This window comes from Salmo salar, chromosome 09 (genome assembly GCF_965601325.2).
Source record: "Salmo salar chromosome 09, fSalSal1, whole genome shotgun sequence".
In the NCBI taxonomy this organism is placed as follows: Eukaryota; Metazoa; Chordata; class Actinopteri; order Salmoniformes; family Salmonidae; genus Salmo; species Salmo salar.
In genome coordinates, this window is record NC_138299.1 from 23,024,292 (window position 1) to 23,040,264 (window position 15,973).

General features: G+C 43.2%; 2 protein-coding genes across 4 annotated transcripts; one reads left to right on the forward strand and one right to left on the reverse strand.

The window, feature by feature from the left end:
- Positions 1 to 803: 803 nt before the first annotated feature.
- Positions 804 to 11,490, reverse strand: coq6 (coenzyme Q6 monooxygenase). 2 transcript variants are annotated; one of them, XM_014210590.3, is made up of 12 exons: positions 11,122 to 11,490; positions 10,626 to 10,760; positions 7,643 to 7,701; positions 5,855 to 5,981; positions 4,483 to 4,613; positions 4,270 to 4,377; positions 4,127 to 4,189; positions 3,923 to 4,030; positions 2,549 to 2,751; positions 2,129 to 2,244; positions 1,607 to 1,773; positions 804 to 945 (listed from the first exon to the last, which is right to left on the reverse strand). In XM_014210590.3, the coding sequence occupies exons 1-12, from the start codon at positions 11,318 to 11,320 to the stop codon at positions 916 to 918; spliced, it is 1,446 nt and encodes a 481-aa protein (XP_014066065.1). In that variant the 5' UTR covers positions 11,321 to 11,490; the 3' UTR covers positions 804 to 915.
- A 272-nt stretch (positions 11,491 to 11,762) lies between these two features.
- fam161b (FAM161 centrosomal protein B) lies at positions 11,763 to 15,458 on the forward strand. Of its 2 annotated transcripts, none has more exons than XM_014210840.3 (9): positions 11,763 to 11,972; positions 12,367 to 12,658; positions 12,765 to 13,273; positions 13,396 to 13,733; positions 13,832 to 13,953; positions 14,061 to 14,228; positions 14,338 to 14,437; positions 14,580 to 14,752; positions 15,019 to 15,458. In XM_014210840.3, exons 2-9 carry the CDS (start codon positions 12,378 to 12,380, stop codon positions 15,089 to 15,091), a joined length of 1,764 nt encoding a protein of 587 aa, XP_014066315.1. In that variant the 5' UTR covers positions 11,763 to 11,972; positions 12,367 to 12,377; the 3' UTR covers positions 15,092 to 15,458. The 2 variants fall into 2 exon arrangements, with proteins under 2 accessions (XP_014066315.1, XP_014066316.1); XM_014210841.3 differs by having other exon boundaries at positions 11,800 to 11,939.
- Positions 15,459 to 15,973: the final 515 nt, after the last annotated feature.

Sequence of the window (15,973 nt, forward strand, 5' to 3'; positions counted from 1 at the left end):
CCATTCTTAATACACACAGGAAACGTTTGAGCATGAAAAACCCAGCAGCATTGCAGTTCTTGACACAAACCAGTGCATCCGGCACAAACAACCATATCCCATTCAAAGGCACTTAACATATTTTGTCTTGATAGTTCACCCTCTGAATGGCACATACACAATCCGTCTCACTTGTCTCAAAGCTTAAAAATCCTTCTTTAACCCGTCTCCTCCCCTTCATCTACACTGATTGAAGCGAATTTAACAAGTGACATCAATAAGGGATGAAAGCTTTCACCTGGTTAGTCTGTCATGGAAAGAGCAGGTGTTCATAATATTTGGTGAAACTGGGATACAGGATTTATTTTTTTACCTTAACTAGGCAAGTCAGTTAAGAACAAATTCTTATTTACAATGACGGCCTACCTGTGAACAGTCGGTTAACTGCCTTGTTCAGGGGCAGAATGACAGATTTTTACCTTGTCAGCTCAGGGATTTGATCCAGCAACCTTTCGGTAGCCTAGTGGTTAGAGCGTTCGGCCTAGTAACCGAAAGGTTACAAGGTTGAATCCCTGAGCCGACTAGGTAGAAATCTGTCATTCTGCCCCTGAACAAGGCAGTTAACCGACTGTTCACAGGTAGGCCGTCATTGGAAATAAGAACTTGTTTTTAACTGACTTGCCTAGTTAAATAAAAGGTAAAATAATTGTAAAAATAAAACTGTCCCAACGCTCTAACCACTAGGCTACCTGCTGCCCCGGAAATGCTTGGAAAACCCCAAAATCATCTTCACACAGAAAGAAAGACACGCAGGAATAACTGTGTTCAAGTAATAACAGAGCATAAAATATAACTTTATTCATTTACACTTTTACATTCCATTCACAAAGTCATTGGGAGTACGATCAAACTGCAACGGCAGGACTCGTGTATGTGTCACTTGCTTGCAAACGCCATGATCTGAGCCTGGAGAGAAAGAACATGATCAACTCACAAATCTAAACATCCATTTTGTCAATCCATCCATACCTATCCACAAATACATGAATCCAACACCCACGCATAGCACTAGCACGTTCTACAAAAAATTATTCCTAGCATCTTTCCCATCTGTGTACGAGATCTGTAAACTCTGAACATTTAATATGGAAAAATGTCAAGCATAACTTTGGGTCTCCAGGGAGAAATGCCTTTACAACCAGTTATGGTTGCTTTGGTCTGAATCACTTAGTAGGGAATAAAGCCATTTCACATCAGCGGTCTGTAATAAAAGGGGTGTGAAAACACAAGCCAACACCACTGTAACGCAGCCCCGGGCCGGCACTGCACCCCACCCACACACTTTCTGTAACACTACATTTGGGGCTAAACTAAGCTGCCGTAGTAGTAAGTTGACAACCATGGAAATTATAGGCAGAGCTGAAGTAAAAAGACATGTAATCAGAAAAAAGGTCAGGATCGGGTGGGGTCATGAGCGAAGCCAAAGTGGGGCTTATTTCTGACATGTGGCCAAACCTTGGGAATGGAAGAAGAGATGGCTTCTACTTGAACAAGTGTTGTGGGTTCACTTTGACAAGGGACATGACATTGGAGAAAGGTGGGGTTAAAGAGGAGACGGCATACTAACTTTCATGGCTGGCAGTGTATTGGTGGCCTGCAGCCCGAAGGTGCGTAGGACAACCATGGGAGCAGCGTTAGTGGAGTACAGTCGTTTCATCAGGTCGATGGCAGCCATCATGGGCAGGTTGTGTCGCTGGCGCTCTGTCTCATATTCCAACAGGTGCTGCATGGCCCCTGCACAACACAACACAGGCAGAGCAAAACACCAGGGGTTAACAAAATCATGGAGAAAAGAGTTTCTGGACCTGTGTACATTGTTAATGCGTTTTCTGCATTGGAGCTATTTAGAACAAATCAAATAAAAGATTCACATAACAGGATTTCCATTTCTGTGAACTGTCTTTTCTGCCAAAAACTGTATGAAAAAAAAAAAACATCAAATAAACTTTGGAAGAAAGACGGTTCTTTTTATAATCAAGATCAACAGCCCAGGCTGGGAGGCTTCCCAGGCTGGGCTGTGGAAAACAGCTTCTGAGAAACCACTGGCTACAGCTACTGTGTTTGGTGTCTGTTTAGGGTAGTCACTAACCCAGATCCTTCCCGTTAAAGGCCGCCTGGCTCAGGAGCTGAGTGAGGCAGGCCACATCCCCAAAGCCCAGGTTGGCTCCCTGGCCAGCTAGAGGGTGGACGCGGTGTGCTGCGTCGCTGCAAAGAAAAATAAAGACCCCCGCCGTGTAAATCTAGTCACCACATCTACAGGGTAGGATCAAAGCAAGCATTCCCTTCAAATAGACAGAAATAATTGAATAGAGGCATTAACCGTATTTTTCTTTTGATGCAGTCGATAAGTATCTTTTTTTTTTATATGATCCTGTTATACCTTCATAGAATAAGGGCATATAATCCTTATATTTACAAAATGCCAGGTCAAATATGAGTCACAGTTTTCGAAAGCAAACCGATGTGAAGTTCAATAACGGCGTGTCCCCAGGGGTGAGTGGGGATTTACCCGATGAGTGCCACCCGGTGCCTGATGTACTCTGACGCATGGCCCATGCCCAGGGGGAACATGACCCGACTCTTTGGGCCGATCCCGGCCACGCTGGGGGGTAGCTGGCGTGCAGAGCCTGCAGACGGCATGAGGACTGACAGGGCAGTGCGGAACAGAGAGCCAGCAGTCTCCACCAGTTCACTGTGGTTCTCATTACTCCACTGGCAGAAAGAGACGAGACACAGAGAGAGAGACACAGAGAGAGAGAGATACACAGAGATACACAGAGAGAGATAGAGAGAGATACACAGAGAGAGAGATACAGAGAGAGAGACAGAGAGAGAGATACAGAGAGAGAGACAGAGAGAGAGATACAGAGAGAGATACAGAGAGAGAGAGAGAGATACAGAGAGAGAGAGAGAGAGAGAGATACAGAGAGAGAGAGAGAGAGAGAGATACAGAGATACAGAGAGAGAGAGATACAGAGAGAGAGAGATACAGAGAGAGAGATACAGAGAGAGAGAGATACAGAGAGAGAGAGATACAGAGAGAGAGATACAGAGAGAGAGAGATACAGAGAGAGAGAGATACAGAGAGAGAGAGAGATACAGAGAGAGAGAGAGAGATACAGAGAGAGAGAGATACAGAGAGAGAGAGATACAGAGAGAGAGAGAGAGATACAGAGAGAGAGATACAGAGAGAGAGATACGAGAGAGAGAGAGAGAGAGAGAGAGAGAGAGAGAGAGAGAGAGAGAGAGAGAGAGAGAGAGAGAGAGAGAGAGAGAGAGAGAGAGGTAGAAACAGCAGGTAGAGAAAGAGACAGAGGTATAGGAGAGATAGAGGGGCATGGTAGACAGAGATAAGAGAGAAGTTAAAGAAACAAACTAGAGCAGAAATGCAGAGTGAGTGTACTTTTCCTCACTTACAAAATGGTTTGGCAGCGTTACAGGACCCTTGCTAATTAAAAGAAGAGGCTGGTCAGGCCTGCTGTTGAATTAGCTTTGTTTAAAAAACATTCCATGCAGTAATGACCAACTGGCAGACCACAGGTTTAATTAGCAAACCAGGCCTGAAACCAAGCATGACAACCGTGGTGACCCCATCGGCAGGACTAGTAAAAATAGTAGGCTTGGGAAAGCGACTTTAGGCTGGCAAAACGTTGGTATTGTCTACATGTATGATGTAGAGGAGACAGAAAACAGTGACAAGTGCACCCATTGGTATTGGCTAACCGGTTCATTGGTGCACTTGCAGCATGTTGGTAACAAAAGGATTTCCGTTCATAAATGTACTATTCATACAAATGTATCAGAAATCCATTTCTTTCTCTGCTGTATAAAGGCACTTGTTCCTCATCATTATCTGATTCGGTTGGGTCAGGCCGGGACTCACGAAGGCAGTGTTGATGGAGTCCACGAAGCTCTCCTCATCCAGCTGCAGTAGCTCCTCAGCATGGCGGTGGCTGGTCGACCACACCAGAGAGCTCTCTGTGTCCGACAACTACAGCCACAAGAGAGAAGGGGACGTTGGTTAAAATTAAGGGACAGAAAAAAGCAAAGAGCTCAGCTGCACTTTGAACCTATGATACAAACTTACTGGTAACATTGCTATGGGGCCTGTTGGAAGGAACCTCTGCCAGGCAACATTGTTCTCTGTTGGCTATAGAAACACATGATAACAATTAATATGGCCTCTATGTGTCTTGATGAAATAGAGAGGTTGTAAGATGTAAATCTCACCTCAGACAGATGCAGGACAGCCACAACAGCTGATTGGTCGTAATTCCACTTGACCGTGGGTATCCCTGCCTCCCGCCTTACCATCGAATTTGGCCCATCTGCTCCAATCTGCAAACCAGCCAATCACAGCGTTTACATCATAGAGCATTATGGTCAAAGGCAAAAAAAACATTCATAAAATAAAAGAGTTACTACTCAGGATGTTGGACTGACCAGTAGTTTGGTTTGAAGAGTCTGTCCGTTGGCCAGGGTGACCTGAACCCAGGGGATGGCGTCAGCTACCTGGTGGGACTTGGGCCAGGTGTATTTCACCACCTTGGACTTGTACTGGACCCTCACCTGATCTGAGAGACCAAACACAGAGAAGAAAAAAATGGTCAAAAGCAGAGCCAAGGGGATTTTGGGTTCACCACAGAGAATCATTTTCACTAAACAAGGAAAGGGCCAGTAAGTATTTTTCATCACAATTGGTCACACTAATCAAGACTTTGCTACTTGTTTCCTCCAAAAAGGAAGAAAATAGAGTAAGGTTTGGCTGTAAGTGACTAAGGCAGTGGAGGATCTACAAACCACCTTGTAAAACAGCACTGGTTTTCCTCTCTGGCAGGGACCAGCTGCCGAAGCTCACATTGACAGTCTTCTCAATGGTCTTGGCATGCTGCATAGCATTGATTAATAGTGTTTATCTACAAGCAGACCATACCACACTTTCTGCTTGCTGCCAGCATGCACCAAAACTCCCACTTTCTTTGAATTATCAGTAGTCGGTCATCCCGAACATGAAAGTATCTGGAATTATACTTGGCGTTGCCCACTTGGAGAGGTTCCCGTCCGCAGATTGACTACTGGTTCCTGAACACGAGCGACAAATATTGGCCTGCAGTGACTGGAGAGCAGAGTTACTACCAAACTAGCTGGCTTAGTGCACGCTTTTCATGTACTGCCTCAGAAGCAGAGAAACATCATGGCCAAAGGAAGAAAGAATTAAGTAGAGGACCAACATGATGCCTTTAAGGAAAACCTGCTGCCTGCAACCACACATCTGTTTAGTGCAAAATGTAGAAAAGCCTGTTTATAAATATGCTGTTTTACAGTCGGACGCAAGGCAGTGCTAAGGTTTCATTTCTGAACCTCCAAAAAGCCGGCCTAATTTCAACAACAATACAGCACAACACACCGTCAGCACTTTAGCATCCTTAATGGCGTGGGAGCACATGTCAATGTGAAATAGGTCATTGGACAACTGCACGTGTCTTTACATGGCACCCGGTCTATGGAGTGCACTAACTGGCACACTGAAAATATGGAGCTTGATTGAAATAGCAGGAAAAACATGGATGCGTCCAAGAGCTGCACTGGTCGTTAAAAACAGACACTGGGGAAAATACAAATAAACAAAACACAGGGACAGGATGGAACAAATATGGTGACATAACATGAGCTGCCAGACCCCGTGCTCATTAACAGGATGTCAATGAAGTCAAGATGTCTTCTCAGGAGAGTCACATCACTACTCGTGCATAGTGAGGGTTTCATGGAAAAATCAGCAATGTAACTGGACTGTGTGTGGCGCTGCGTTTCTTACCAGAGAGATTCTCCAGCTGTTTTGTCAGGGCTGCCACAATGATGTCGTTCTCCACAATGTATGCCATCTCGTCCTGCAGGTTCTCCTTATCGAATGTAATCAGGGCATCCGAGCAGGCATCCCAAACCTAAATGAGAAATCAATTATCCCTGTGGTCAACAACTCTATCCTTAAACGCATCCCCATTCCCTATATTTAGCCGGCCAAAGAGCCACAGCCTAATTGAACTGAACACATCAAATTTGTTCAGCTGCAGCCAGAGCTTGGCAGCCACTACTTAAATGACCAAACTAAGATCTAGAAAGGTCAACAACACCCTTCTAGTTCTATGGTTGACTTAGGGAGCTTACTGATGCATGATAAAATGCCATTTGTGATGTGGATTTATGGAAATATTTTTGGCCCGACAGAACACATTTGTGAACATTACCGAGCGGGTAAATATTGGTTAATGTATCCCAAAAAACTTGAGTGTCAAAATAAAACACATAATTGAGGCACATCATTTCTGAGATGGTAAATGAAGACTTTTCATGTGACGCAGGGAAGTGGTTATGCTTATGTAGGACTCTCTCTCAGACCTTATCATTCAGAAGTAACACAGCTAAACTACTTCCCCCCCAACATGCCATAAAGTAGTGGGTTTTAACCCTACAGAAAACCACTAATGGTGGTGGGTTTGCAACTTGTGACAAGTGGTTGGCTGCTTGAAAGATTTAATGAAACCAAACCGCAAATTCCAAGGAGTTTTTATGTTGGAGAAAAATATACTTCTGTTGATAAGGAATGTGTTGCTATGTACTTATTGTCCTCTTTGCTAGGAGAAATCCCCAAATGGGAGCTTTAAAACCTGCTTATCTTTCCATCTTAACACCCAGACAGGAGAGAGACCATTGGAAACAGCCTACTAATATTCAGGTTATTTTTCCTTTTTCAGCCAGTCGTTAACTATTTAGGATAGTGAATGAAGATTTTTTGGGTTAACCTCAACGCACTGCTCCTCTATCCTTGTAATATGAATCTGCAAACAAACAAGAAAAAAAAAGGAGCAGAGCAGTTATGGTATTATGGAAGAGGTATATCACCATAATCACCATATTACATTTTATGATGACATCCTTGGCCATGAGAGAAACCCTGTGTTTTTTTCTTTGGTATAAACTGACCACATCTTACAGAAGGGACTCAGCCTGCGTCCACAGCTGTAAAACACGGTCACTTTGCTACTGACATCCACACATCCTGTCATCTTACATCTTCTGCCTCCTGCTTGTCACATTCATCTTTATAATTTGTACAGGGGATGAACGCCTAGTTGAAGATGCCAAATAGATGTATTTTTCCTATTAAATATGATCCTAATTAAATACTCTGCAATTGTGGCCAGAGGGGAAAAAAAACTAACATTTCACTAAGCCAGGGAGTTTTGATAATCGTTTTAAATTGACCTCCTGTCCTTTGGGGTTTGAGGCACACTGGCATTTGCATGGCCTCTGAGGATGTATAAATTGGGCAGAGGAATGAACAAAATGCGTGTTTTAAACCGCCATTGGGTTTGCTTTTTCTTTGTGAACAATTACATGCTCGAGGGAAATGGCATTGTAAAGTACATGATTGAGTAGAGGTTAAATGGCAGGGGAGATACAATTTTCCTAAAACTTTATAGCCAAACAAGTTACTGATGCATGGAGAATGAGAGTTAGTATATAGCAGTATAACTCTAACGACCTAAATGGGCTTCTCAATAAAAAAAAAAAACTTTAGGGCTTGCAGTTTCCAAGAACTGACCTGCATCTTCTGATAGGGCTTACATCTCATGTTCATAATGTGATCCCATGCGCCAACACCTGCAAGGCACACACAACATTTTAATAGAATACAAGATCTATAAAAATCTAGGGATGTTATGTATGAGGCATAGAAGCCCCATAATTACTTGCTAGAGGAGTTTGATTAAATGAGACAAGAACTCAAGTGGGCAAAGTCAACAAAAATATAAATGCAACATGTAAAGTGTTGGTTCCATGTTTCATCAGCTGAAGTAAAAGATTCCTGAAATGTTCCATATGCAGAAAAGCTCATTTCTCTCAAAAGTTGGGCACAAATTGGTCTACATCCCTGTTCATGCGTATTTCTCCTTTGCCAAGATAATCCATCCACCTGACAGGTGTGGCATATCAACAAGCTGATTAAACAGCATGATCATTACACAGGTGCATCATGTGCTGGGGACAATAAAAGGCCACTCTAAAATGTGCAGTTATGTCACTGAACACAATGCCACAGACATCTCAAGTTTTGAGGCAGCTTGCGATTGGCATGCTGACTGCAGGAATGTCCACCAGTGATGTTGCCAGAGAATTGAATGTTAATTTCTCTACCATAAGCCACCTCCAATGTCATTTTAGAATATTTGGCAGTACATCCAACCGGCCTCACAACTGCAGATCACATGTATGGCGTTGTGTGGGCAAGCTGTTTGCTGATGTCAACGGCGGTGGGGTTATTGTATAGGCAGGCATAAGCTACGGGCAACGAACAGAATTGTATTTTATCGATGGCAATTTGAATGCACAGAGATACGTGACAAGATCCTGAAGCCCAGTGTCGTGCCATTCATCCGCCGCCATCACCTCATGTTTCAGCATGATAATGCACGGTCTCATGTCGCAAATATCTGTATACAATTCCTGGAAGCTGTAAATGTCCAGGTTCTTCCATGGCCTGCAAACTCACCAGACATATCACCCATTGTTTTGGATGCTCTGGATCGACGTGTACGACAGCATGTTCCAGTTCCCACCAATAACCAGCAACTTTGCACAGCCATTGAAGAGGAGTGGGGCAACATTCCACAGGCCACAATCAACAGCCTGATCAACACTATGAGAAGGAGATGTGTCGCGATGCACAAAGCAAATGGTGGTCACACCAGATACTGACTGGTTCTGATCCACGCCCCTACTTTTATTTTTATTTATTTTTTAAAGGTATCTGTAACCAACAAATGCATATACACTACATGGCCAAAAGTATGTGCACACCCTTTCAAATTAGTGAATTCTGCTATTTTAGCCACACCTGTTGCTGACAGATATATAAAATTGAGCTGCCCCGGTCAACTGTTAGTGCTGTTATTGTGAAGTGGAAACGTCTAGGATCAACAGTGGCTCAGCCGAGAAGTGGTAGGCCACACAAGGTCACAGAATGGGACCCACCGAGTGCTGAAGCGTGTAAAAATAATCTGTCCTCGGTTGCAAAACTCACTACCGAGTTCCAAACTCCCAAACAGCACAAGAACTGTTCCTCGGGAGCTTCATGAAATGGGTTTCCATGGCAGAGCAGCCGCACAACAAGTCTAAGATCACCATGTGCAATGCCAAGCATTGGCTGGAGTGGTGTAAAGCTCGCCACCATTGGACTCTGGAGCAGTGGAAACATGTTCTCTGGAGTGTTGAATCACGCTTCATCATCTAGGAGTCTAACAGACAAATCTGGGATTGGCGGATGCCAGGAGAACGCTATCAGCCCCAATGCATAGTGCCAACTGTAAAGTTTGGTGGTGGAGGAATAATTGTCTGGGGCTGTTTTTCATGGTTCGGACTAGGCTCTTTAGTTCCAGTGAAGGCAAATCTTAATGTAACAGCATACAATTACATTCTAGACAATTCTGTGCTTCGAACTTTGTGGAAGGCCCTTTCCTGTTTCAGCATGATAATGCCCCCGTGCACAAAGCGAGGTCAATACATAAATGGTTTGTCGAGATCGGTGTGGAAGAACTTGACTGGCCTGCAGTGCCCTGACCCCCACCCCATCGAACACCTTTGGAACGCAGACTGCGAGCCAGGCCTAATCGCCCAACATCAGTGTTGCTGAATGGAAGCAAGTCCCCGCAGCAATGTTTCAAAATCTAGTGGAAAGCCTTCCCAGAAGAGTGGGGGATGTTATAGCAGCAAAGGGGGCACCAACTCCATATTAATGCCCATGATTTTGGAAGTAGATGTTCAACCAGCAGCTGTCCACATACTTTTGACCATGTAGTGTATGTATTCCCAATCATGTGAAATCCATAGATTAGGGCCTAATTAATTTATTTCAATTGACTGATTTCCTTGTATGAACTGTAACTCAGTAAAATTTTGGAAATGGTTGCATATTGCGTTAACATTTTTGTTCAGTATACATCCAAGTCAATTTAACTGGGCTTGACATAGCCATGGGTATCCAAATCACTTCCTTCACTTCCTTATTGACATGCAGTACATCATCAGGGTGTCAAGTAAAACCCCAGGTGACATAAATAATAGTTGAGAGGATCCCATCAATGATTGATGTAGACTAGAGGCCAGATATGATCCCTGCTAAGCATGTGTGACTAGACAAGCTGGGCCTGATCACTAACCTACTTCCTGACAACCTTTTATACTGAGCCACACCACAAATAGACTTAATCAGACAGGAAGCTGGCCACTTAAACATGAGCTCTTTTGTCATTGGACAAGATGTACTGTTCTTTTTAAATGGATAAACCAATAAACCAACCCTGACAAATAATAGACAACAACTACCAAACTATCTACACACAAGTCTTCACCCCTACTGTACTTCATGAAGCTCATACTATTGCAGCCATGTGTGTCTGTTTGCAGAGAGGTTCCCTACATTTTTCTGATGCTATTGGCTGCTAATGGAAAACAGAGATTCTAATGCCATTAGAGAGATGACTTTCTCAGGGAACATGATAATAGTGTTTGGTAATATGGTTGTGTACCACTGAGGAGGGTGGCAGAGCCCGGGCTGATGGAGCTGACTCTTGTACTGTAGGCGTCTGGGACCTTGTCCATCACTTTCTTGTTGCCTGCCTCAAGCAAAAGTATCTTCTTCCCCTCCAAGTTTGGATCCAAGCCTGTCAACAATAACGAGGATGCATGAAATTGATTGATGCTCTGTCCAAAATGATAAACATACAGATTAAACGTTGTGGTGGGAGTAGCATTGATATAGCCTACATTTTATGAGAACAAGAAATTAAAGTTCCTCTGCATGTTTGTCTTAATTATACCTTACTTGTTTAGCAACACAGAACTAAGGCAAATGCTGTATGGTGTAAATCAGCAGCAAAGCCACAACAGCAACTTAGTTGTGAGGATGAAGTCTGAGAATTTGCATCCAGCGGCGGAATGACGGCTCCTCCTCCTTTAGATGGGGGCAAATAGGGGTAGAGGGGCTGTTTGACTGGGCAGCATTAGGAGATCACCTCGACTCACCTAAAGAACAAGCCATAGCGGTCCCAACCATCCCTCCTCCAGATATAATGACATCATAGAGCTCATTTTTATGTTCCCCATGTTCTGCTGCGCACGCGAGTCCTCTGCAAATGATTCTTGTTTCTGAAAAACGGTTCAGAGAAACACACCGCCACCCGATTCCATTGAAAGACAGTGCCGTTTTAGTGAGACTGTGCATCTTTAAAACAACGTAACGACGTGGTACTCGTCTAACCCTTAAAACAACTCCAACTGTATCGTTTAGAATCAGAACTAAATGTTTCCCCTTGAATATGTCCTACTAACAGCAGCTGTGTCCATTCTATAATGCAGCCATGTTGTATATTTTGACATACGTAAGAGGCAAGTACTTCCTGTAGTGCTCAACCAATCAGAAAAAGGAACCGCACTAGTTTCACTTCACAAGTTGTCCGCACTTTGGTGCTATTGATATTTAAACATCATTCTGTTTTATTCAGGAGGACAATGTAGAAGGGATAGTTAAGGCGCTTCTTGAATAAAAAAAATGTGTTACAAATGTGTGAACATGATAGTGCCCAATCGAGATCACTGATAGATCGAGATACCGCAAGCGTTTACTTCGGCCAATCAAACATTAGACGGTTCCAGGGGGTGGAGTCAAATATCTTAGCTTTAACAACATGTAGCGAAACATCATCTAGTGATTCGAAGTTAAATTACTTTGTAACAGTGTCAATATATGGTGTCGATACATGACAGTCTTTGTTGTGAAGCAGAGAAGCAAGAAGAGATGGACAATGGACAACAATTATAATAATAATAATCCACTGGAATAAGTATGCTGTAGTTCTAAAGTGCACGAGCATCAGGTTATATTTTCTATTTTGCAATATTCCAAAATTGTCATCTCAATATGTATTGTAGTTATGCATTGTGTAACAATACACATTTTCTGCCCTAAAACAGTTTAGCATGTAGCCTACTATGTTAACATAGACATATATGAAGAATTCTCTGGCAATGTTTTGGAGAAGCAGTTTGGTTACTAGGGCAACCCTTGCGGAGGCTCACATCATGTGCTGCTGGAGTTTTGCATAACTTTTCATGATATTAACTATCATTAATTGATCAAATGTGGGACACAGTTCTGTGGAAATAAAAATGTCTGATCTAAACAAGGGTTTATCTCACTGTGGGAGGTGTTTTTGGAAGAGTTTTGGAATACAATTAAAAATGTCTTCCCCTTTTTCCTTCTTTCCATAGCTGTTTGGTGAATGTTGGGTTCAGGAGGACACACTGCTGCTAGGATGCAAGAGCAGAGGAACATGGCTGACCTGCAGGCTTTCCTGGAGGATGGCCTGAGTTCAGAGCTGCTGCTCCAGCACCAGCTGCAGGAGATGAAGGAGGCCCACAAGCAGCAGCTGCAGGAGACAGAGAGTAGACAGAGAGAGGGCCTTGAGAAAAGGATCCAGCAGAACTCTATGCTGTCAGCAGGTTTCGACAGGAAGTCTAGTGCTGACAGACAACTGGACGAGTTTTTCAGCTCTCAGGCCAGGTATGTCAAGTCACCCAATGATGCAAATAAGTTATCACAATATATTTGTTTTGTAAGTCTCAAATATCCTATTGTTCTATGTTAAATAAAACAATCTCAAACATAGGGGACCGAGGAAATCCAGTTCCATGTCTGAACTGATGTCAGGTAGGAGGTCTACCTTCAGGAAATCCCCACAGCTCAGACAGTCAGGGAGGTTTGTCACATCCTCTGCAGCCTGGGCTTCTGCCACAACTGTTTCACACAGAGGACCACAGCATCTTCAGCACCAAGGACCGACAGAAACAGAGCAGCTCCAACTAAGCAAAGAGGAGAAAGAGGAGGCGGAATGTCAGAGGAAGTTTCGTGCTGTTCCTGTGCCTGGCCATGTGTTTTTGCCCCTCTATGATGAGATGTCGCAGGTGCGGCAGAAAGAGAGGAAGGAAGGCCATGAACAGAGGAGGGACTTCCTGCTCTCCATGCAGAAGCCCTTCAGCTTCCTGGAGAGAGATGAGAAGAAGAGAGAGAAGCTGATGCAAATGATAAGCACGGTGGCACAGAATCAAAAAGCCACCAATGTCAGGAAACCAATACCAAAAGCAATCAAAGACCATGCTGTCTCAGAACATTTAAAAGGTGTGTTGCCTAAATAATATATCTCCAGAGATCTTGCTTAGGTTCAGTAAATTGTATTATAAAAGTATTATAATCCTCCCTAAATCTTTTTTTTTTCTCACTAAATTCTGTATGCTCTGTAGAGGAGGAGCTGCGCAGGAAGGTACGCATCCAGCTGAGGGCCCAGGAGACCTTGAGGAAGTCCACAGCGCCTATAGGGAACCAAACTCATACTGAGAACCCGGAGCCTCGCACCGCCCAACGGACTAAGAAGGAGGTTCTGGCCTTCCTGGATCAGAAGCCTACCTTCCAGCCAAAGACCAACTCCCAGGTCCCTGATTTTGACAGGCTGCACAAGGCCTTTCAGAGGGAATCACTGAAGAGGGCAGAGAGGAAAAATGTTACCAAGTGTCAGCCCTTCCACCTACGGACGTCAACTCTGCCTTCGAGACCAAGCAGAAGCAGCTCTGAAAAAGAACAGGTGAGCTTACTGTAGAACTCAGCAAATAGAACTTGAAATGAAATTTCTCTTTGTATCTTTGGAAACGTTTTGTTTCCTTGTGTTATTTTTGTCCTCAGGAACCCATAGTCAGTGCCGTTTTGAAGAGAAGCAATTCCTTTGGAGGCTTAACATCACTGTCCGCAGATACGCTTCCCACCTACATCACAGATGCAGCAAGGAAACGCTGTATGGCCATTAGGTAAAAGGGAACTGTGAACTTCATTATCAGGTGTGTCTGTCTTAATAAGTAAAGATACAGGACATAGTCATACTCATCGCTGTCCTGTCCTCTCCCTGGTCCATCAGAAAGTCTGTGGAGCAGAAAGAGAGCAAGGAGCAGGAGAGTGCCGAGTGGATGCGGAGACATAGGAAGAGGTCTCAGGCCATGAAGAAGACAGTGGCTGTCCGTGCCAAGGTCATGGACCCTCATTGCAGCCTGAAAGAGGTGTATCATGAGAAGCTGAAACAGCACCGGTGAGTACTGGGAAATTCCTCAGATGAAACAGAAAAGAACAGACTGATTAAAGAGTTGTTGATCTGTCCTTAATGTTTACTTAATGTTTATGTGGCTCTGCACATGTAGGGAGGCTGACCAACAAAGGACGAGAGAGTATAAGAAGGAGCTACAGGATATGAAGGCCAGAGTAACTGTCCGTCCTTACCTGTTTGAACAGGTGTCCCAGGTAAACTATGGGCTTGCATTGACCTGGAAACTCATTTTCTAGAATTGCAAACACTTGAGAAGAGCCTTTAAGCGGTCAACTGTTGTATTATTTATTGTTGTGCACCTTGTCTATTCACTGCCCTTTGATGGAATTGCTCTAGAAAAACGCCAAGGCTGACGCGGAGCGTAAATACAGAGACAAGCTGAGGGAAGCTGGTTTGAATGAGCAGTTTGTCAAAACAAAGGGAGAAGAGTTTGGAACGGCACCAGTCTTCATATTGGATGACAATGACGATGTTGATGACCAAAGTGTTGAGAGTGACATGGAGAAAAGGTACCTACAATGACAACAAGTGTGTGTCACAGTGTTTACCAACTAACAATTTGTTTTAGTCATACAATATCTAATGCCAATAGGAATACCACTGCAGCTGGAAATCCCAGGACGCCATGTGGTATAGTTCTATATACAATGTTGCATTACATAATACTGTGAGACTGTCGTAAAGTCTTTAGTGAAGAGAAGACAAATACTGCAGTCAAGCAAAACTTTGATGCAATTACAATATAGACATTTTCTAACCGACATGTCTGATTTAGGGATGGAAACGTAGACGTCGGGGAGAAAATTGAAGAGGTAGAGGAAGAGAGCGTGAAAACCAGAGTGGAATAAATGCATTGATCAAAAAGGTAGACCTGGCATGTAATGGAACTCCATATAGCTATTCTGCTTCAAAGAGCACTATGTTCTAAAATAATTGTAGTGTAGTTTAACTATGTTGACCCAGTCTTGGACTGTCTGACATGTTTTGTTATGATTTATGCTATTTCTAAAATGGGGACATCTGGCCTCTGGAGCTGTTCAATTTATATTAAATGGAGCAAATGTGAGAAAATGAATGAAGGTTTATGGAACTGTATATGTTTATAAGTAATTTAGAATGTTATATGTTGACATTTTACAATGGTTGGGGATTATGGCATATTAAATGTTTGGCGGCATAATGTTTAAACCTTATTAAAACTGAATATCAAAGGCTTATTTGGTTTTATGAAATTAATTTAACATGGCATTATAGAGGAGAACTACTTGGTAACCAGAAAAAAAGTGTTTGAAAAACAAAAATAGGCCTACAATGCTACGAATTCTGACCGGTCCTGGTGTAGTTAGTATATCATCCCTCACTGAGAAATCAGAGGGCTGACAGTGGTCTCAGTGATATTGCAGTACAGTAGTATATATTCAATCTGTCATGCAGTCTAGTTGTATTCGTCAAACTCTGTTTGAGCAAGCCCATAAATATTTTGTCAATGGACAGGTCCTACAGTGTCTTGCGAAAGTATTCACCCCCCTTGGCATTTTTCCTATTTTGTTGCCTTTCAACCTGGAAATAAAATAGATTTTGGGGGTGTTGTATCATTTGAATTACACAACATGCCTACCACTTTGAAGATGCAAAATATTTTTTATTGTGAAACAAACAAGAAATAAGACAAACTGAAAACTTGAGCGTGCATAACTATTCACCTCCCCCCAAAAAGTTAATACTTTGTA

Excerpts from the sequence above, each read along its gene's own strand:
- fam161b (XM_014210840.3), top strand. The coding sequence starts at position 12,378 with ATGTTGGGTTCAGGAGGACACACTGCTGCTAGGATGCAAGAGCAGAGG. Across the intron at positions 12,659-12,764 it reads TTTTTCAGCTCTCAGGCCAG|GGGACCGAGGAAATCCAGTT; the intron begins GTATGTCAAGTC and ends TCTCAAACATAG. Across the intron at positions 13,954-14,060 it reads AAACGCTGTATGGCCATTAG|AAAGTCTGTGGAGCAGAAAG; the intron begins GTAAAAGGGAAC and ends CTGGTCCATCAG.
- coq6 (XM_014210590.3), bottom strand. The coding sequence starts at position 11,320 with ATGCACAGTCTCACTAAAACGGCACTGTCTTTCAATGGAATCGGGTGG. Across the intron at positions 4,378-4,482 it reads CTCTTCAAACCAAACTACTG|ATTGGAGCAGATGGGCCAAA; the intron begins GTCAGTCCAACA and ends GCTGGTTTGCAG. Across the intron at positions 2,752-3,922 it reads ACTCCATCAACACTGCCTTC|TGGAGTAATGAGAACCACAG; the intron begins GTGAGTCCCGGC and ends TCTTTCTGCCAG.